General features: G+C 38.9%; 1 protein-coding gene across 1 annotated transcript in view; it reads left to right on the forward strand.

Annotated features, from left to right (window-relative positions):
• Positions 1–21,949, forward strand: part of Ubn2 (ubinuclein 2) — a 57,467-nt gene that overhangs the window by 32,685 nt on the left and 2,833 nt on the right. The window contains exons 7-14 of the mRNA XM_028768415.1: positions 3,905–3,975; positions 10,815–10,944; positions 13,867–13,985; positions 14,582–14,695; positions 15,504–15,647; positions 16,945–16,995; positions 19,425–19,467; positions 21,544–21,594. Of these exons, the coding sequence (XP_028624248.1) occupies positions 3,905–3,975; positions 10,815–10,944; positions 13,867–13,985; positions 14,582–14,695; positions 15,504–15,647; positions 16,945–16,995; positions 19,425–19,467; positions 21,544–21,594 (723 nt within the window). The remainder of the gene's footprint in view (positions 1–3,904; positions 3,976–10,814; positions 10,945–13,866; positions 13,986–14,581; positions 14,696–15,503; positions 15,648–16,944; positions 16,996–19,424; positions 19,468–21,543; positions 21,595–21,949) is intronic.

The following is a 21,949-nucleotide window of genomic DNA, read 5'->3' on the forward strand; positions in this document are numbered from 1 at the left end:
CTTCCTTCCTTCCTTCCTTCCTTCCTTCCTTCCTTCCTTCCTTCCTTTCTTCTCTTCCCTTCCTTCCTTCCTTCCTTCCTTCCTGAAGATTTTGTTTTATTTATTTAAAGATTTATTTATTTTATATATGTGAGTACACTGTCTTCAGACACACCAGAAAAGGGCATCAGATTCCATGTACAGATTCATTCCACCAGTTGCTGAGAACTGAACTCAGGACCTCTAGAAGAGCAGTCAGTGCTCTTAACCACTGAGCAATCTCTCCAACCCCTTGTTTTACTTTTTTAATTGTGTGTGGATGTTTGGGGGTGGAGTGGAGTTGTACACATGAGTGCAATGCCTTTGAGGCCAGAGGAGACTTTTGTTTCTCCTGGAGCTGTAGATAAATCTTACTTTCCTCCTCCTGCTTCTCCTCTTCTTTCTCTTTTCTTCTTCCTCCTCTTCTTCCTCCTTCTCTTCCTCCCTCCTCCATCCTTGTCAGCATCTTTTAGTCTATTCAAGACAGGGTTTCTCTGCGTAGCCCTGGTTGTTCTGGAAGTCATTCTGTAGATCAGGCTGTCCTCAAACTTGAAATCTGCCTCTGAAATGCAGGGATTAAAAGAATGCACTACCTGCTCAGCTGTATGTTACTTTTCTGTTGGTGTGACAAAATACCTTGACCAAGGCAACTTACAAAGGAAAATATTTAACTTGGGCCTCGTGGTTCCAGAGAGTTAGAGTCTGTGCATATCATGACAGAAAGCATGGCAGCAGGCATGGCGCTGGAGCAGTAGCTGGAGTCATAGCAGTAGCTATTCAAAAACAGGAGGCAGAGAGATCTGTGAATGGCAGAGACTCCAACTTTGTACTGTTCTGTTGTGGACTCTTTTCTTTTTACTTTTGCCATCATGTGCCTTCAGCCATTTTGATTTGTTGTATTTTAATTTTCCGTTAAAGGTAATATATAAGTTGAAGTTTGTAGACCTAATCTGAGTGTGTTTGGGAGGTTTTGTTTGATTGTTTGTTTTTAATTGTCCTGGCATTTGAATCCAGGGTTTTGTGCCTTCCAGGACAGGGTTTTGTACTATTGAGTATTGCCATAACTCTTTAATTTGATTTTTAAATAAAAGAATTAAATTAATTAATTAAATTAATTAAAAGAATTTTTAGTTCTTTCTTTTTCTTAATTTTATTGACAATCTTGCATTTGAAGTACAAGCATTATTTATGTAAGTGGAGAGTGGCTAAATAATTCAGCAGGAGCACACGTCTTGCAAGTAACAGAAGTGACATTTAAGCCTCAGGAGTTACCTCATCTTCATGCTGTCTCCAATTCCTTTTGCCCTAACCCTAATTGCAAGTTTCTTCTAGGTTTTTAAAAAGCAATGGTGATGTGATTTGGCTTTCAAAGATGGAGTTATTAGTAATATTAAGTACTGTTTGATTAACCAAAGCAAAACAAAATAAGAAATGATGCTCTGTCTTGAGTGTGCTGTTGTCATTTCTGAGAGACTTTGCATACCACATAGTCTGCAGGCTGGGGACCCTAGGGTGCAGCATGCATAGCTAGATGACTTTAAGTTGCCAAGGCGAGGTTCAGAGTGCACGGCATAGCACACACGCTGACATATAAGCCACCCTTCTTCACACACTCTCGAGGTAGCTGGAGACATGCTCTGCTCTGAGAAAGCTCAGTGAAGTCTCAAACAACAAGGTGGCTGTAGTAGCCATGACAGGGTCGTGACAGCTTTTTTCCCTAAGGCTTTAGTAGGAAACTGCCAATTAGAAGAGTCACTTACTGATATCCACGAATTCTTCATGTCTTACTTTGAAATATGAGAATAGTGCTTTTTCTTCAGGAGATGAAAATTTATCTTTGGCTTGAACATTTGCATCTGCTTGTTAAACTTACTGTTGGTATTTTACCTTGCAATGAATAAATATCCATCCTTTCATACTGAACCATTTGACTCAAGTTATTTTTCTCTTAAGATTAATTTTCATTCTGGCTTTCTTTGTATATTTCTGTCCCCTACACATGCCTAATCTTCATCCTGTCTAAGAAGCATGTCTTGGAAATTTGCTTTTTCTACCTAAAGCATGTGAAATTGTAAAATACTTTGGTAGCTTGGCAGAGGTGCCCTGGTTTGCTCAAGTTTGCCAGTTTGCATCTCATGGCTTTTGACATGAGCTGCGTCTTTGACTTCCTCAGTCTATTGTGCTGTAAGTGATTATGGCAGAGTTTCCACATTAAAAACTCTTTAGCTTCTAGTCACCTGGTTAAGAGGAACTACAGCAATGACAGTATTGTCCTCAAACTTATGTAATTAGTTTGAGCTGGTTCCTTGATAATTGTTTTATTGTTCTTAATAAAGTAGAAGCCAGACTACTGCAGTCAGCCACTGTCTGCACAACTTGCTAGCAGTCTGATTTGGGGGCATCTTGTGTAACAACAGTTCTCCTTATTTATAAGATTGAGGAGATATAACAACCTCTGGCTGTTTATGTAGATTCTATATGACAGTGAATAAAAGTATAGACTACAAACTAAAAAAAAAAAAATACAAACTTAAACAGTTCATAGACCTGTCATCAAGGACTTTCTATTTTATTGGAAACTGAATAATCTTGTTTTTTAAAACTTGTGGTTTGAAGGCTGGGAGCTCAGCTCAGTCCGCACTGGGGACTTACCTACATGTACATGGTCCTGGTTTCACTCAGTGCAGAAAAAGCGATGTGGGTTGACATATCCAAAATTCAGCAGTTTAAATAATGAAATAAACTGTAAGTCCTAACACATCAAAGACAGGGAAGAAAGTACTATTCCCTGGCATTTTTGTTTAGATATGTACATATTTGTGACATTGAGTACTAAGTCTGATTTTTTTTTTTGGTTAAATCTAATTTTTAATCACATTAAAGCTTTTAAAATTATAAAGTTTAAGGTGGACATAATGGAAAGTGCCTGTCGTCCTAGTACTCTGGAGTCTGATCCAGGGGGATTGCCAAGCTCAAGACTAGCCTGGTGCTGTGTCTTCTAGTGTGTGTATGTGTGTGGTATAATTTTTCTTTATGTTTTTACTTATAGGAAATACCTGTTCTTTATTTTAGACAGTTTGGCAAGCATCTAATCACAATCACAGGATTGACGCTCAGTTTTCAGTCTCATACTTTTTGTGACCTTTGATGACAATTAAGTCTTAAAATAGGCAGTGCTAATGTATTTTCACATTGCTTCTTTTTAAGGATAGTATTTCCTGTAGTTGTCGTTCAAATGGCCCTTGGGAAGTTGCTTTATTTCAAGTGGTACTGTCAGTTTCGTGTGCATCTTTCTTTAACTCACTGTATGCTTTGATTTTTGACTCTTAAAGAGTTTCTTTCTATTTTTTTTAATGTTCTCTGAAAGATAGCCTAACTTTGTTACCATTTTGATTTTAGCACAATGGTACTGATTCTGATTGTCCAAATGAGAGAATAAGCCTTTGCTTTTTAAAAAAAGATTTATTTGATTATTTATTTATTATATATACAGTATTCTATCTGCATGTGTGTCTGCAGGCCAGAAGAGGGCACCAGACCTCATTATAGATGGTTATGAACCACTGTGTGATTATTGGGAATTGAACTCAGGAACTCTGGAAAAACAGATAGTGCTCTTAATCTCTGAGCCATCTCTCCAGCCCAAGTCTCTGCTTTTTATGCCATTAAGTCTGTGGTGGCTGTTACAGTCACTGCATCCAAAATACATGGTAGCCTGTTTGATTTGGATCTCAAACAACTATGCCTGACTTGGGGTCAGAATTTGTGTTATTTTACTGATAATGATTGCTTACTAGTTATTGTTTTGTTGTTGTTGTTGTTAGACAATTCATGTCGGTGCTATTTGTTGTGAATTACATTGTCTGTTTTTCTTATGTTTCTCTAGGCTGCCAAACTTTTTGATGAAGAAGGAAGGAAAAAATTCTTTACACAAGATATGAATAATATTCTTCTAGAGTAAGTGATTTTTATCTTTTTCATTTTAAACATGGACTGGGAATAAATCTCAATGATAGAATACCTGCCTAGCATTCATAAGGTCCTAAGTTTAATTCCTAACTGGAAAGAAAGAAAAGAGAACAGAGGAGGAACTTCGCAGCTGCTGAGGATGTCCTTAGTAAAGAGCTTGCTTAGCATGCTTGAAGCCTGGGGTTTGCATCAACTGGGTGTGGTGGTACATCTATAATTCCAGCACTTCAGAAGTGAAGGATGGACAGTTGAAGGTCACCCTCAACTAGATTGTGAGTTCAAGGTCAGCCTGGGCTACCCTATCTCAAATAATAAACTAATTAATAAAAAACTTTGCAGGAGCAGTGGTATATGGCTCTAATCTCAGCACCAAGAGGCTGAGGCAAAAGGACTAGAAATTTGAGGATAGCTGGGGATCTAAGTTGAGAGTTGATGAGGTGGTTCAGTGGATAAAATACTTGGTGTGTAAGCTTGTTCTTAGTTTGAACCCTAAACCCAGATGAAAGGAGAAAGCCCACTCCTAGTATTATCCCTTGAGCTCCACACACTTGACTTGCATTCACCCACATCTGTACACATACACTCACACTATACTAAGTAGGTGGTTGAGGGCTAAGAATATAGTTCAACTGGTATAGTTCTTGCCTTTAATTTATAAAATAAAGATCTGGATCAAATTCCCCAGTACTGCATAAAACTGAATGCATGGTACTTTATACCTATTGTTTTTCATTATTTATAATTAGTTGCAGTTTGTTATCTTCATACTTAAAAAATAGGCTCCTCAAACATAAGTGTGTTTCTAGTGGAGCAGCAGTAGAGTTCTTTCTCAGTCTCGGTTTTTCAGGTTGAATGCTGGTGTGTGAAGAGGTGCGTGACTGGTCCTCCCTGTGCTGATTAGGTTACTTATAACTCCAGAGTCCCTAGTGCAGATGTTGTTGTCCAGGTTCCAGAAGGAGATTTCACTAGCTGTTGTTTCCTTCCTCATATACTATACTAGATCAACTCTTTTCTCATGGCTAATACTGGCTTTTCACTCTTTCCCTCCTTTCCCACTCCATTTCACTGTTCTCTAAGAGGGGAAATGTATTTTCCCCCAGGGAGAGCCAGGAGCCCATCCTTGTGCTCTGGCAGCACAGGTAGACATACTATTAGCATTCCATTACAAGGCTTCTCTTTTCATTCTTTCCCCATCTGTCACAAAACAAATCTCTTAATTGGAAGCTCATGTACTTTAGTTTCTTTTTTAAGGATATATTTATTTGTATTTCATGTGTATTATTATGCTTTATAAAAAAAGAAAGAGCCAAGGATATTTCTGATAGAGGCAGGTATGGTGAGGTGGGAGGGTACCTCGGCAGCCTTGTGCTGAGGCATCCCTTTCCCCTGAGGTAGCAGCCACACACAGCAGATATAGTGTGGAATAGAGTTTATTTAGGGCATGGGAAGGAGAGTTGAGGGAGTAGAGACAGAAAAAGACACGGTGGGGGGAAAAGAGGGAGGGAGGAGAAAGGGGTGAGGAGGAAGAGGAGAGGCCAGCCAGGAGCTTTTGGAAAGAGAGGGGGAGGGGGAAAGAGGGAGAAAGGGGTCAGGGAGAGAATAGAGTTATAGAGAATAAGAGAGTGAGGAAGGAAGGGGTGGGCTGGAGATGGCTCAGTGGTTAATAGCACTGAATGTTCTTCCTGAGGTCCTAAGTTCAATTCCCAATAACCACGTGGTGGCTCACAACCATCTGTAATGGGATCTGATGCATTCTTCTGGTGTATGTCTGAAGACAACTACAGTACATTTGTATAAATAATAGTAAATAAATAATATTTTTTTTTTAAAAAAGAGAGAGAGTGAGGAGGGCAAACAGCCCCTTTTATAGTAAGCCTGGCCTGCCTGGCTGTTGGCAGGTAACTCCTGGGTAGAGCCTAGAAGGAATGCCAACAGGTATTTTGCCTGCACATATGTTACTGCACCATACATGTGCCTTGTGCCCAAACAGTTCAGAAGAGCTTGCCAGATTCCTTTGAATTAGAGTTGCACACAGTTGTTAGGCACCATGTGAGTGTTGTGATTCACACTGGGTCTTCTGGAAGAGAGTTAGATCCCTTAACCGCTACACTGTCTCTCCAGCTCCTCCTCACACCATTCATTCTTCCAGTCCTCAGACTTGGAGCTGACTGGTTTTCCGTAGTCACTTTTTATTGTTTCTGGCCTTTCTCTGTTCTCAATCCACATGCTTTACTTTTCTAGACAGAGTTGCTGTTGTAATAGCTCTGACGATTATTCGAAGAGAATCCCTTGACATTACCCAGATGCATTGGCCTCAATATTTCTTCCTTTTGTTGATGAGCAAGATTAGTTTCATGGTTCACCTTTTTTTTCATAGTTGAATTTGACCTGAATCAACAAGTGTCCATAACATACTCACTTACTTTCTTCCCTGTTGGCGGAAGCAGGCATTCCTAATAGACAGCGGGCTTCTGCCTGCGTAGCGCTTCCACTCAGATTGCACTAGCTCTGCACTTGCTGTTTGCTGACATGAAAACCAGGGACTTTTTACATTTTCTCCTTGAGTCAGTCTAGACTTTCTTACATAGAATAGAATCTCTTTGTACTTGGACAGTTTGTATTTTACTTTCAGGTACAACTAACTTGTAACAATAAGACAAGTCTAGAGGAGCCTAGGCCCCTAGTAACTGTCTAGCCAGATGGCACCAACCAAGCATTTCTGAGTAGCACTCACGACCATGACATTTCCCCATGTTGGTGTTTGTATTTAACCTTCTATTCACATTTGGTTTTTTTTAATACCAGGGATTTTTTTTATCCAGTTCTAAAAAATATGATTTTGTCTGTTCTTTTTTTTTTCTAAAATTACAATATATCTATTTTTTTTTCCCTTTGGTTTGTTTTGTTTTTCTATGTAGCACTGGCTTTGTAGACCAGGCTGTCCTCAAACTCACAGAGATCTGCCTGCCACTGCTTCCTGAGCACCAGGATTAGAGGTCTACCCAACTGCTACCCAGATGAAATTTAAGTATATCTTAGAGGTGATAAATTCATTTGATATGGATAGTTTTCTAGTCTCCCTGTATTTGTCCAACAATTATCTATGGTGATTTGGACATAATTTGTTACAAAGAACCCCAGTTTCTTTTACTTTCTTAATTTTTTTGTTTTGACACCAGTCTTGCTGTGTAGCCTTTGCTGGCCTGAATCTCCTACATAGACCAGGCTGGCCTTGAATTTAGAGAAATCTATGGCACCTCTTTGTGAGTAGGATTAAGTGTACATCATCAACCCAGCTCAGAGCCTTCAATAACGGCCTTCAAACTGACATCTGGTTTGTTTTGTTTTCCCTCTTTTTTCAGTAGCAGCTGCCAGTTATAATCGTTTCCATTTTGAGAGACACCTTGCTTATTAATATTTTCTCTGTGTTAAATGTGGTAATTATTACAAGCTTTGCTGGTTTACTTTTAAAAGAGAAATCAAGTGAGAAGAGAAAAATATTAATCCTACTGAATGAGATTTAAAGACACCAACCCAAAGTTTTTGGTCAAATTAAGCAAGCTTTATTTCTGTCAGACAGGGCTATCTCCCTAAAATGGGGTTTAAGAAAAATAGCATTGGACATAGGAGAAAGTAGGGCTTATGTAGCCCAAGAAAATTCAAGACTAAGGAGTTTCCTAGAGTTTTTGATTACATAGGAACTTGGCAGTCCTGGAATTCTTTTTGTAAACAAGACTAGCCTCAAACTTAGAGACTGCCTTCCTCTGCCTCTCAAGCACTGGGATTACAGATGTCCATCACTACACCTGGCTCAAGGCCTGGTTTTCATATGTGAAATGTGTTAATCAGTCAAGCTGTTGCTAAATTGATAAAGACACAGTTAGCCATCAACATCATCAGAGATATAAGAGAGATAAATTATAGCAGGAAATATCAATTAAAGTGACAAGAAGCTTAACACTACTTAGACAATTATCCTAGACTCCAGTGATAATTTGTTGGGGGTAGAGGTCTGTCTTCAGCTGTCACATAGGACAGCATTGCATGTTCAGCTGCTGCAAAGATGGGGTAGGCCTTTGGCTGCCAGACCTACAGGGTCTGAGAGATTTTCCTGGGGATGAAGAACTTGGTCAAATTGGCCTCCCTTGACTTAGGCAGAGTAAGGCAGTCAACCCAGCAGTGCCCACAGTTTGTGTAGGTCTGTGCCTCAACCGTTGCCTTTAACCTTATGGTTACCTCTAGGAGCTGACATTTCTATCTATTATAGGAATATTTTTTCCATTAAATAGATTTAATGTCATATTCAGTAGAACTCTGTAAAGTTGTGAGGGCCATTTATTAAGTATACCTGATTTTAAATAAATTTTACTTGATTTTAGTTATTTGTTTTAAGTTTAACCTTGAAAACATACAGGAATCTAAACAAAGTTCCTATAAATTTGTATTTAACATGACTACAAGTATAGTTTTGGACATATTAAAAATTTGGTTATTTATAAGGTAACTTATTACTAGCTTTCATATTTTAATTATCTTTAACAGTTTACAAGCTACTTGCTTTTTAAAAGATTAGAAATTGTATTTTATCCCTGTTAGGTTTAGCTTTAAAGAATTACAACTTTTGAGTTGAAGCTCTTTTGAGTATCAAAATGAACTTTAAGTCATGAGACTGGCAACTTTATCTTCCTGGTCTTTTTATGATGCATCATTATAGACGATCATAGTCTCTTGTCTGACTCAGTTTATCAAAATAGCTAAAGCCTAATAAAAGGGAGAGGCAAAGAGACTATATATCTATATCTATATCTATACATACACACATATGTTCCTAAGTTAGTTTTTTTAGCCTGAATAAACTTTTAAGTAAGGAAAGACATTCTATAGGCTCTTTGCTAGACTGCTTAGGTTATTGTCCTGCTGCATTTTAAGATAGGAATATCCTAGAGCACCTCTGGTAGCCCTGTTATATCTCTTAACAGAGAAGAAACAAGGCAAAACCAAACTTTAACAATGTAAACAACTCAGTGCTTAATATCTGGGACTCATTTGTGATCATTTGGGTTCCTGTAAGGGGCCCAGGTCACCTCTCTGGCTCTACCCTTGACAGCATCCTGTATAGCCTACCCCCTAGGCTCCAATTGACTTCATTTCATTATGGCTGCTGTTTTTGATGGTCCTCATATGGCACTGGTATTTCCAAATTTGCTTAGATCCCTCACTGCAATTGGGCTGCATTTTCCTCAGTAGTCTTACCTGGACTCCAGGAATTCTACTCCTGCCGTATAGTGCCAAGGTTTAACTGCTCTCCATGACCCTTTCAGGCCTTTTAAAACTAGTACCATTTTGTTAACTCTTACATTACAAAGTTTGGTTGCCAACATAAGATACATTTTTGGATATAAATGCATGGAGGTGCAGCTTTAATATTTTATTAGCAAATTTTGTTTAATCTAAGTGGAGTTGACTAAACTGGTTAGTTGGACAATTATAGGAACTTGGTGTTGGGCCAGTCCCTGGGCATTGGTTTCTACCCATACCCTTTACTCTTTGTTTTATAGTCCAACCGTATCTTTTGATTGGGGACAGGACTTTCAGATAGAAGGTATTCTTCTGACATCAGGTATCCTCACTGTCCCAGGCAGGATCCCAGCAGACCAGTACCAGATGTCATAGAAGGAGATGCCTGACTATGACTTTATGATGGAGGCCTCCTCAGACAGATTCTTGCTGATTTCTTTTTGTGTGACAATTCTAACAATCTGCCAAACAGAAAGTATGCCTTGGGGCCTTGAATTATCTTCAAAGTGCACACCTCCTAAGGCAGCAGTCTGCTCTGAATTTGGGTTGGAGTCTTGATCTCTCTGGTGCCTCCAAAAGTTATTAATCCCAGCTAATGAGAGTACAGACCACCGAACCAAAATTTTTGATCATTAAGCAAGCTTTACTTTCTGTCAGGCAGGGCTATCTCCCTAGAGTCAAGTCTGAGAAAATGGCATTGAGCATAGGAGGCAGTAGGGATAATGGAGCTCAGAGCCTGCAGGACTGGGGTTTCCAAGGATGGTGCTTCCCCAGGAACTCTCAGAACGTCTCAGCAGGGTGCAGTTGAAGGTGTAGGATATGGAACATGTCAAATTCCAGAAAATGGATGGAGACATGGTCAAATTTAAGTTATATAGAAAACTGGAAGGAATTTATCTTGACCTTGTAACAAGATGGCTTCTAATCTTAAGATTGAGTTAGGCTGGTCTGTCAAAATAAAATAGCTACTAGACAAAATGCAGATTTAACAATTAGTTTTCTGCTCCAAAAAAGGAAGCATGGCCGATCATTTACAATAAATTGAGTAAACTATTAAGTAGCTCACAGTCATAGTAGGGAAACAAAAATGAAGAAACGGCATGAACATGTAGCTGGGTATGAGGGGCTTTACCTTTTCAGATACCTTCAGGGAAAGGATTGTACGAACTGTGGGGAATGCAGTTTTGGAAACATCTACCTTTGTTTCTTTTTTCTTCCCTCCCTCTCTCCCTCCCTCCCTCCCTCCCTCCCTCCCTCCCCCCCTCCCTTCCTCCCTTCCTTACTTCCATATTTTGTTTGTTTGATTGATTGACTTTCAAAAGAAGGTTTCTCTGTGTAGTCCTGGCACTTGCTTTGTAGATTAGGTTGGCCTGGAACTCAGTGACCTGTCTCTGCCTTTGCCTCCCTACTGCTTGGACTAAAGGTGTGTGTCACCACCACCCAGCTCCTTTATGGCTTATATGGTGCTATGTAAAAGGGATTCTGTGTTGTTTACTGTTGTGTGGTTTTTGTTGTTTTGTTTTTGGCAGCATCGAGTTACAGCTACAAGAACTAGGTCCTGTCATTCGTAGTGGTGTCTACTCCCATCTTGAAGCATTTGTGCCATGCAATAAGGAAACACTGGTAAAACGTCTAAAGAAATTGCATCTTAATGTTCAGGTAAGTGGAAGAGCAATTGCTACAGCTTGTGTTTTGTAACCAGTAAGCAAGAAAATGTTTGCTCAGTCTTTGCACATCTGTCACTTTATAGTTCTATTTGCATATCTTTAATAAACATGGCATGTTACTAAAGGTGTTTGAGAACTCCGTCTTTAGGGTTGTCCTCTGAACTTCACAAATACACCATGGCATGAGCAGTAACATACACATGTACACACGGGGGTTGATATGTGAGCACATAAATTATTTTTTAAATTTTATTTCAACAGTTGATAGGTTTAGAGGAGAGATACTGATATCTAAGGCATAGATTCTTGGACTAGAAAGTCAATGTAGTAGGCACCACAAACAATTCTTTATTAACGCACTGATTTCTGTTAACGAAGAGGTTTTTTTGAATTGAGAAATTATTGTTCCTTCTTGATTCAAAGCAAGTTAGTGAATAAAGAAATTGTATTGCCATCTCATATCTTGTGGTTTTGCTGACAACTTCAGACATTGGCAGTTGGAGCCAAAATTCAAATGATAAAAATAAGTAACTGATAAAATAGAACTAGAAGTAGAAACACTTTTTAGTTTCTGTATTTTGAAACAGAGCCTCACTACGTAGCTTTGGCTGGCCTAGAGCTCACTGTAGACAGCAGGTTGGCCTTGAAATTACAGAGATCCAGCAGCAGTGCTGGGATTGAAGGTATGCACCACCATACCCAACCCAGAGAAATACCATTTACATAGTATAAAACACTTTATTTTCCTTTTTGAAAAGGACATAAGACCTAAACTAACCCAGATTTAGTAGAGTTTACATTTAGGTGCTGGGACTGTAGGCCTTCACCATTTTGCTTGTCTTTGTTAGTGTTTATTTTAATTTTCTGAATGAATATTCTGCCTGTAGTATATTGGTGTACCATGAATGTTCATAGTGCCCACAGAGGGCAGAGTGTTAGGTTCCCTGGAATTGGAGGCAAAGGTTGTTGCTAGCTGCCATGTGGGTTAGGGGAACAGAATCTGGGTCTATCTTTCCCATGTGTCTTTCCTTTTTTTTTTTTTTCTTTTCCCTTTCCTTTCCTTTCCCTTCCCTTCCCTTCCCTTTCCTTCCCCTTCCCCTTTCCCTTTTCTTTTTCTTTCCTTTTTCCTTTCCTTTCCCTTTCCTTTTTCCTTTCCTTTACATTTCCTTTCTTTTCTTTCCTTTCCTTTACCTTTCCTTTCTTTCCTTTCCTTTTTCCTTTCCCCTTTCTCCCTTTCCCCCTTTCCCCTTTCCCTCTTTCCCCCTTTTTCCCCTTTCTCCCCTTTCCCCTTCCCCCCCCTTTCCCAGCAGTGGGACCAGCAGCATCAGCTTTAGTGCTTTAATAGCAGAATTCTGGAGGCAGAGGCCAGCCTCTTCCATCTACATGGTGACTTCCAGGACAGCCAGAGCCACATAGTAAACTCTATCATAAAAACAACAACAGAAATAAACAAAATATTTTTAGAGAAACTTTTGAAATTTGATATTTGAAGTTATTTAATATTCCATTGGATATGAGAGAAAGATGCCATCTATCTTGTCCTTGTTGGTATTTACATAAGCTTTGTCACACCACATCTATCCCTAAACGTTGTATTGTAAGCTTGACATTGTTTGAGCTTCATATAAAGAGAAACATTATTTTCTTCTGTCACTTGCTTTCTAGCACTGTGCTATGCCTCAGATGTGTATGTCTACATATAGTAAAAATCTATTGCTACTGATATGTATAAAGTTCTCTATTATATGATATAGCTCATTTAACTTCTGTTTTCTGTTTATGGTATTTGATATTTTCCAAGGAGGTTGTCTTAATTACATAATTCTTCAAGAAACCTTGATAGTAAATGTTGAGATTTTTTAAAAATAGCATGTTATTCCAGATACCATTATATGCTTAGTTTATTAATTGGTATCTATGGAATAGTTAAAATGTGCTTTCTGGTCATTTCCATGTTCTAAATATCTTTTATTTAAAATTATAATTTTTTTTAAGGACTTGGGGTGCAACTCAGGGGTAAAAATTCATTCACTTAGTATGCCTGAGTCAGTCCTCATTATAAAAAAACAAAGAAAATCAGTGAAGAAACAGTTAAGATATTTCTGGGCCTTTGACAGTAATAAAGATTTTAAGCACTAAGTATATGATATTTGCAAGATGAAAATGCTATTGACAGCCAGGCAGTGGTGGCGCACACTTTTAATCCCAGCACTTGGGAGGCAGAGGCAGGCGGATTTCAGGCCTGGTCTACAGAGTGAGTGAGCTCCAGGACAGCCAGGGCTACACAGAGAAACCCTGTCTTGAAAAACCAAAAAAAGAAAAAGAAAAAGAAAATGCTATTGGCTGATTTAAGGTGTCAGATATAAAATTCTTTCTTTCTATGCTGAGCCCATATGGAGAAGAGTTTCTGTTTCTTCTTTCATTTGCCCTTGAACTTAATTTTTGCTTGCAGCATAACTTAAAATTACTAACAGCAGCTGGGTGTACAGGATGTCTACATCCTGTTGGTAGTCACCAGTTGCATATTGTAGTATTTCAGAGTAGTGCCTTCTTTGGGTATATCTTCTAGCCAGGAGTTAAACAGGAGTCTGGGCAATGTCTCTCCTATTCTCCAGGTTATTTGCGTTACAATTCATTCCTAAAGCTTATTGACCAAAACTTGGGTTCATGCTTAAGAATGTAAAGTAGCAAGCAAAAACTAAGACTCTGCTTGGTGAGACTCAGTTATCCTAATTTTGCCTCCAATGCGCCCTTTGACAAATCAGTGCTGTTGAAGAAAAAGCCATGTTAGATCATCATTTGAGGTCTGTAATCAATATGTGAAATGGGATTTCACCTGTTGAGGATCTGCTTATAGAGTAAGTTTTGTTAGGATGTTTGAGAAAATTCCAAATATATCCCGTCTCCCCTCTAGGACGATCGTTTAAGAGAACCTCTGCAGAAACTGAAGCTGGCTGTTAGCAACGTCATGCCTGAACAGCTGTTTAAATACCAGGAGGACTGCCAGGCTCGCAGTCAAGCCAAGTGTGCCAAGTACGTCCCTCTGCTTGGGGCTGCCTTTTACAGACAGCACTTTTAGCTGATGTTCTTAAGTAGTCCTCTTTGTGAAACCATGTATGTCATTGAAATGATGTCATTGAATTTTTCCTAATTGTCACTCCACTCAGCTGCTTTGCTGTTAAAAGCACAAGGCTTTATCTGGTTAATCTCCATATTAACAAAACAAGAACCCAGTCAGGCGTGATGGGACATGTCTGTAATAACAGCAATTAGGTTTCAACAGGGTGGTTCAGGTTCCAGACTAGAGTGCACTTCATACTGGAATGCTGTCTCAAGAAAAACAAAAGGCTAAGCTCTGATGCTGGTTAGGCATGTCCCATGCTGACCAATCTGGCTAAACTGGAGCTGGACACAAACAGCTTTTGACCTAAAGGATGAACATCTGTGCCTCTGTGTTGTAGTTCAGAGGCCTATTTACCCGGCCACTTTATGCTAATTCAAAATTTACCATTGTGTGGAAATACAGCTTCTTGTTTGTTCTGTTTTAAATAAACATTTGGCTGAGCAACTCTGAGTCTTGTGAACTCTGGGTGAAAATTTTGCTTCATAAAATGTTTTTCATTTTTTAGGTTGCAAGCAGATGAAGAACGGGAAAAAAATGGATCCGATGATGATGATGATGAGAAACCAGGGAAGCGAGTCATAGGCCCCCGAAAGAAATTCCACTGGGATGACACCATCAGGTAAGCTCTGTCAGTCATCACTTAGTCAAAGATAGAGTGAGGAGAAGAATCTGCAGCAGAAGAGGACTAGACTGGAAGCAGTCAAAGACTAGTTAGTACGTAAGAAAACAAGCTCACAGATAATAATCTGGTGCAATCACCTCAGGGTGTTGGGGCTTTGGTTTCTTTCTTTCTTTCTTTCTTTCTTTCTTTCTTTCTCTCTCTCTCTCTCTCTCTCTCTCTTTCTTTCTTTCTTTCTTTTTTTTTATTTTTTTTGTTTTTCTTTCTTTCTTTCTTTCTTTCTTTCTTTCTTTCTTTCTTTCTTTTTTTATTTTTTTTTGTTTTTCGAAACAGGGTTTCTCTGTATAGCCCTGGCTGTCCTGGAACTCACTCTGTAGACCAGACTGGCCTCGAACTCAGAAATCCGCCTGCCTCTGTCTCCCAAGTGCTGGGATTAAAGGCGTGCGCCACCACTGCCGGCTGGGGCTTTGGTTTCTATACATGACATTCAATCAGCTATTCAGTGGAGTGGAGCCATTCTGGTTGCAGAGGACGGGCATGTAATAAATATACTTGTGTGAACTGTTTGCTTGCTGTACCCCGGGGCAACAACTGTTCCCTTCACTCACTTAAAGAAAGGTACCAAAGGCCATTGTTTAATGGTGGGGGTGAGTGTGTGCAATGAATGGCTAGTGTTAGAACTTATTTCTCTTATCATTGTCTGATTTCTTTAGCATTTGTGTGCTTCAAAAATACCTGTTTGGAGTTTTATTTTCTTGAGTTTCACAATTCATATTTCTGTATCAATATATATTTTTAATCTATTTAGAACTTTGTTATGTAACCTTGTTGAGATCAAATTGGGATGCTATGAATTAGAACCAAATAAAAGCCAGTCTGCTGAGGATTATCTTAAATCCTTCATGGAGACCGAGGTGAAGCCACTGTGGCCTAAGGGCTGGATGCAGGCAAGGTGAGAAACGTGCTTTCTGGGACTTTGATGTGTTTTCTTGCTAATTTTATTAAATATATATTTACACAAAAACACACTACATTGATTTTGCTAAGAAATTACATTGGGAGGGGTGGTACATGGGAAGATTTTGACATAGGAAAGAGAAAGTATAATCTGAAAAAAATTATTTAAAATAAGAACTTATATGTTCAACATTCTATTACTATATATTACAAGCCAGGGCTACATTGAGAGATCCCCATCTCAATAAAACAACTACGTGGGGGAGGGGGGCAGGTAGATTATCACCAGTTAACAAAACATGTCTTATGGAAGCAGAAATAAGATAAGTATAAAGATTTTATTTTGTTTTTAATTAATTTGTTTTCCTTTTTTTTCCTTCTGAGTTTAGTAGTAGGAAAAAAGGTTGTGAGATGGTAGTTGTAAATTTGAGGGGCTTTTAATGCATAGAAAGGAATGACAGGCTGGATTTAGAGCCGAGCTTGAATGGTGGCACACACTAGTAACACAGCACTAATGAGGATGATACAGAAGGGTTGTAGGTTTGAAGTCAGCTATAGCAGAGAATTCCAGCTTGGGCTTTGTAAAACCCATCTTAAGAAACAAAATGACTATTCATGGTGGTGCACTCCTCTAGTTTCAGTGCATGGGAAGCAGAGGCAGGAGTCTCTGTGAGTTCAAAGCCAGCTGGGTCTACATAGACCAAACTGACCTTGAACTCACAAAGATCTGTTTGCCTTTGCTTTCTGTGTACTGGAAGTCACCACCGTGCCAGGCTGGAGTAATTTTAAGAGAATAAAAAAACCAAATTGGCTATCAGTGTTTTGTTTTGTTTTGTTTTGTTTTAAGATAGGGTTTCTCTTTGTAGCCCTAGCTGCTTTGAAATACTCTGTGTAGACCAGACTGGCCTCAAACTCAGAGAGATCTGCCTGCATCTGCCTTTCTAGGGCTGGGTTTAAAGGCATGCACCACCAACACCCCACTTCAACCTTTTATCTTAAAGTAACATAAACCTTTTCTGTTAATTTGTTAAAACTTCTAAATACAAAGAAACCATATAAGACTTTTCATGAAATGCATTATTGAATAAAGTTATTAATACTTTTGTTTGGTAAATAAACAAAATATCAAATGATTAAGGATTTTGAGTTCAAGGTCAACATGACCTATATAATACTACATTTGAAGCTAGTCTGGACCACACAGCAAGGTCTGTATGTAAAACAAAAACAGTAAGTGAAGTAATTACCATGTTAGTTACTATAAAAATAATGTTGTCTTTTAATGTTTCCAGAATGCTTTTTAAGGAAAGCCGGAGTGTACATAATCATCTTACTTCTGCTCCGTGAGTAAATCCTGATTCCAGATTTCTCCATTTGTTTTTATTCATGTTATGGCTTTAAGAAACAAAGATGGGGCTGGAGAGATGACTCAGCAGTTAAGAGCTCTGACTGTTCTTCCAGAGGTCCTGAGTTCAATTCCTAGCAACCACATGGTGGCTCACAACCATCTGTAGTGGGATCTGATGCCCTCTTCTGGTGTGTCTGAAGATAGCTACAGTGTAGTCAAATATATAAAATAAATAATTCTTTAAAAAAAAAAAAAAGAAAGAAACAAAGCTGTTATACTAAAGTGCTGACTCACATAGGTAAGACTTAAGGCTGCTCTTAGGTCACCTCTCTGTTGCCACCTTTGGTTTGGTTTTTATGTAGTTTTGACTGGTGACTTTGGAAACAGTCCTGAGATAATCTCCCAGTCTAGATTAGTACTCTCCTGTGGAGAGCTATGCAAGGAGCTTCGGTTAGCTCCTCTTGTTCTTACAGTCTGCATGTGTAACTATGTCAGATGACCTGAGCATACAGTGTTCTTCCTTGTGTATGCAGAAATGGATATTTCCTTAGTAAAAATAAAAAAAACAAATTTCTAGGTCTGCAAACTGTTTCCATGAATAAAAGCACTTGCCTTATAAAACTGACTTGGAGCCCTAGAACCCAGAGGCAAAAGGAGAAAAAGAACTCCTGAAAGCTCACCCTGATTCCATATGTACTGAGACATGTTTATATCTATACACACATGTTGTCACTCATGAATAAAATCAAATTTTTAAAAAATGTTAATACCAAAAATTGCACACGGGTCCCAGCATATGTTAGGCAGGTGCTGTTCTTCTCAGCCACATGCCTAGTGCAGTGAGACTACTATGAAAGGCTGAGCCTTTGTTCTCCTAATACATAGGCGAGTGCCATGTTTTGTTTGTGGATGCTTTGGAGGTTACATACTGATCCATTGGGAAAGTAGCTCAGTTCAGTGAGTACTTACCTACCCTTGGTTTTATCTCTAGCACTTCAAAAAGGGTTATTGAAATCTATACAGTTGTAATTTGCTTAGCACTTTAGTGTACCTTTTAATTATCATTTGGGATGATATAAAACTGCTGCTCTCCTTTTATACATACAGTTAGAAGACACAGAAACTTTTAGTGTGTAGAAAGGACACTTTTAGTGTATTATCAGAGATCTGTTGTGTTTCAGTTACTCTGTTTTCGCCTTTAAGACAGAGTCTTGCTCTGTTGCTCAGTCTGGTCTTAATGGGCTCCATGTGACTCTCCTGCCTCTGCTTCTCAAGTAGCTCAGATCATGAGTATATGCCACTATGTCTGGCTCCCATCCATGCCGGGCGGGGAGCTGCATCCTAGCCCACTCCTCTCAGCCTTTAAAACATAGTTCCATTGTTACTGCTACCTTTGTGTTTTGTTGTATGTATACATGTATGTATATATGTTTGTTTGTATTTTTATCAGAAAATAAGATAGGTAAGCCAGTCAGTTGTTGGTACTTTAATCCCAGTACTTGGGAGGCAGAGGCAGGCAGATCTCTGAGTTTGAGACCAGCCTCAACTATGGAGTAAGTTTCAAGATAGCCAAGGCTACACAGAGAAAGCAGCCTGACAAGAAAAGAAGAGAAAGAAAGAAAAAAAGAAAGAGAGGAAGAGAGGAAGAGAGAAAGAGAGAAAGAGAGAAAGAAAGAAAAAGAAAAGAAAGAAGTTTCATGCCGGTTCCTAATTTTCAAAGTCTCTTGCTTCATTTATTTTGAAACTGAGTCTCACTATATAGCCCTGACTGGCCTGGACCTTACAGTGTAGACCAGAGTGACTTCAAACTCACAAAGCTTTCTTCTACCCTTTTAATTAATTAATTTGTTATCATTCTAACAATTTTATTTGATTTTTTTCAATTGAAAATATTTTTTTTTGCTGGGCAGTGGTGCCACACACCTTTAATCCCAGCACTTGGGAGGCAGAGACAGGTAAATGTCTGAGTTCGAGGCCAGCCTGGTCTACAGAGTGAGTTCCAGGACAGCCAGGGCTACACAGAGAAACCCTGTCTCGAAAAACCAAAAAAAAAAGAAAAAAAAAATATATATATTACATATATATATTGTACTTTTGTAAGATGTTTCTTTCTGAATAGATAAAGTCACACTGGGTAGTAGTAGCAGCTTTTTCTCTCTTCAGGAAATGTAAACATAAGGACTACTGCTCAGTTTAGAAAAGGCTATTTCTTCATAGTCCTTTGGTTAATATAATCTTATATACCATTATATTCTTGTGGACAACTACTTCAGGAGTTTTTTCATCAGCATACTTCTCAGACTTAAAGAGAGACATTACAAAAACCTCAAGGATGTTTCCCAGTGGTGGAAAGAGAATAGTCTGCTGTAATCTGTAGCATATAACTACTTTTGAAATGACCTTCATTTTAATCTTTTACCATAGGGCAAAGAAAAAGGTGATCCCTGCATCAAAACCCAAAGTCAAGGTAAGAGTCCACCAAATCTGTAGTTGGTCCTCATTGGTGAGTGTTGGATGGATTTTTAAGATGAAAAGAATATAAGCTGTTTAGCAAAGGTTAATAGGTCCTATGCTAAATTCCTTGATTTCAACTTCATAAAAGTCCATTTGAAAGGTTGTGGAGCAGTGGGAATTTGCATACATTAATTCTATATAAAAATATTGGATAAAATGAAACAAATGTTCTTTTAAAACATAGTTGACTGGGCATGGTTGTATGTACCTTTAATCCTAGCCCTTGGGAGTCAGAGAGGAGTTCAAGACCAGCAGAGATAGTTCTAGCATATCTGGGGCTACACAGAGAAACTGTTTCAAAAACATAGCTAAGGTTGTAATTAGAAAAGAGCAAGTCCAGAGTCAAAGAGAAGCTACCCAGTTGATGGTCTGTTACTGAGGCCTCGCTGCCTTGGAAAGACTGCCCGTCACTTCATGGAGAGACCACATGTGGAGTGAGACGTTGTGGTTTCTTTTCACTGTATTTTCAGAGTATAGTGGGTAGGTTAGTACAAGTCAGAAATAGGAAAAGAAGCCAGTATAAAACAGATCCCTGCCGGGCAGTGGAGAGATGGCTCAGTGGTTCTTCCAAAGGTCCTGAGTTTAATTCCCAGCAACTACATGGTAGCTCACAACTGTCTGTAATAGGATCTGTTGCCCTCTTCTGGTGTGTCTGCAGACAGTAGTCTTTTCACGTACATAAAATTAATCTTTAAAAAAAAAACAAAAGGCAAACAATCAGGCCCTGAAAGAATTACATCTTTAGTTACAGAGTGAGGAGAGAGGGGGCAGCAGAGAAATGAAGACAGTTATGTCTTGACCAAGGGCTTAGATTAGAGAAGGACAGTCCTGCCTGAAAATGTCCCCTTTGTTAGGACTTTAATTTGCTTTACTTGGCAAAGCCTTTAAGGTCGCTGGCCTAGGACAGCAGATAAAAACAGGTTTTGTGCCATGTACTGTTTCACATCCTAGGCTTACGTACTGATGAGTCAGACATACAGGCATAGACCAAGCTCAGACAGAGTGAAGACTTTGCATGCCAGAGATCTGTGCTTAATCTCACCACCACAGAAAAGACCCAGAATAATAATAAAAATAAAACAAAACAAAAAAACCACAAAAAAAAAACCAAACAAAAGGTATGAGCTTACTGTCTGAAATACAAACTGCATTGGGAGGCAATATAATTAGTCAGTGGACACCACAAACAATTAAATCCCCAAGAGGACAGTCCATAGATTGTTAATTTAGAACATAAAATTACCTAGGCATAGTGATACTGATCTGTTATCTTAGCACTCTGGAGGGAGAGGCAGAAGAATTGCAGCATGTTTGGGGCCAGTCTGTCTTCTACATAACTCCAGGTCACTCGGATACATAGACCTCCTCCTACCTCCAAGAAAAAAGAACATAAAATAATTTTAACAGTGCTGAGGAGAAGCTGGATTGTGAGCCCTCCCACATTTCTTCTATTCTTTAGCCAGGAACAAGTCTTCCTTTGCTACAAAATGAATATTTAAGGTGGAAAAGTAATAAAAAGCAGATATATCCATAACATGCGTGGGGCTTACTTGGTAAGTGCTTACTCTAGCATCCTTGAAGCCCTCCCATCACATAGGGCAGTCATGGTAGTACAGGACTGTACTCCAGCACTCAGGAGGTGAAGACAGGCGCATCAGAAGTTCAAGCTGATCCTCGGCTTGATGGAGTTGGAGGTTAACTTGGGATAAAAAAAAAGATGCTGCCTCCCCCCAGAAGAGATACTTAAAATAGAAATTTTGTGCTGGTGATACCTTTGATATTGCTGCCCCCACAGTCCATCTTTAGTACTCTAATGTTAGTAACAGTGTGCTGGGACTGTCCACATGCTCAGGCACGCGTCCCAGGGTTACCCTCATCTGAGCAAGCAGTGGGCCCTAATGCGGTCCTACCCACACTGCTGTAGAGTGAGGCTTTTCAGTTGCAGTTGTTGGAATAAAGTTTAGGACAAGTGCTGTAGAAGTCAGAGTGTAACAGCGTTCTTAACAGCTTACTTACTGTAACACCGTAGGAGGTGATGGTAAAGACCCTTCCTGTCCGTTCTTTCCCTACTATGCTGAAGGTAAGTGATGTGCCTATACATCAGTTTATAAGACTCTGCCTGGGCTTGGGACTTTTTCATTCTAAGAAACTAACAGCACCTCTGAAATGATTTATTAATCTGTGCAGTAGTTTTGTCTTTATCTTAAACATGAAATCTAGCACTTTATATTACTCTCAACAAATAAATGGTTGCTCTCTAACTTGCTAGTATTTTTTCTCTGAATATTTAAAACTATAATTCTCTTAACTCTTCCTTGAATTTTAAAAACGTTAATTTAACAGACAATATTCTCTTAGATGTTTAACATTTTAATTACTGATATCTTCGTTTTCTTAGGACAGTAAGACTTAGACTTAAAATTTAGACGAGTATC

Source organism: Grammomys surdaster, unplaced genomic scaffold, assembly GCF_004785775.1.
Source record: "Grammomys surdaster isolate TR1022 unplaced genomic scaffold, NIH_TR_1.0 186, whole genome shotgun sequence".
NCBI classification, from domain to species: domain Eukaryota; kingdom Metazoa; phylum Chordata; class Mammalia; order Rodentia; family Muridae; genus Grammomys; species Grammomys surdaster.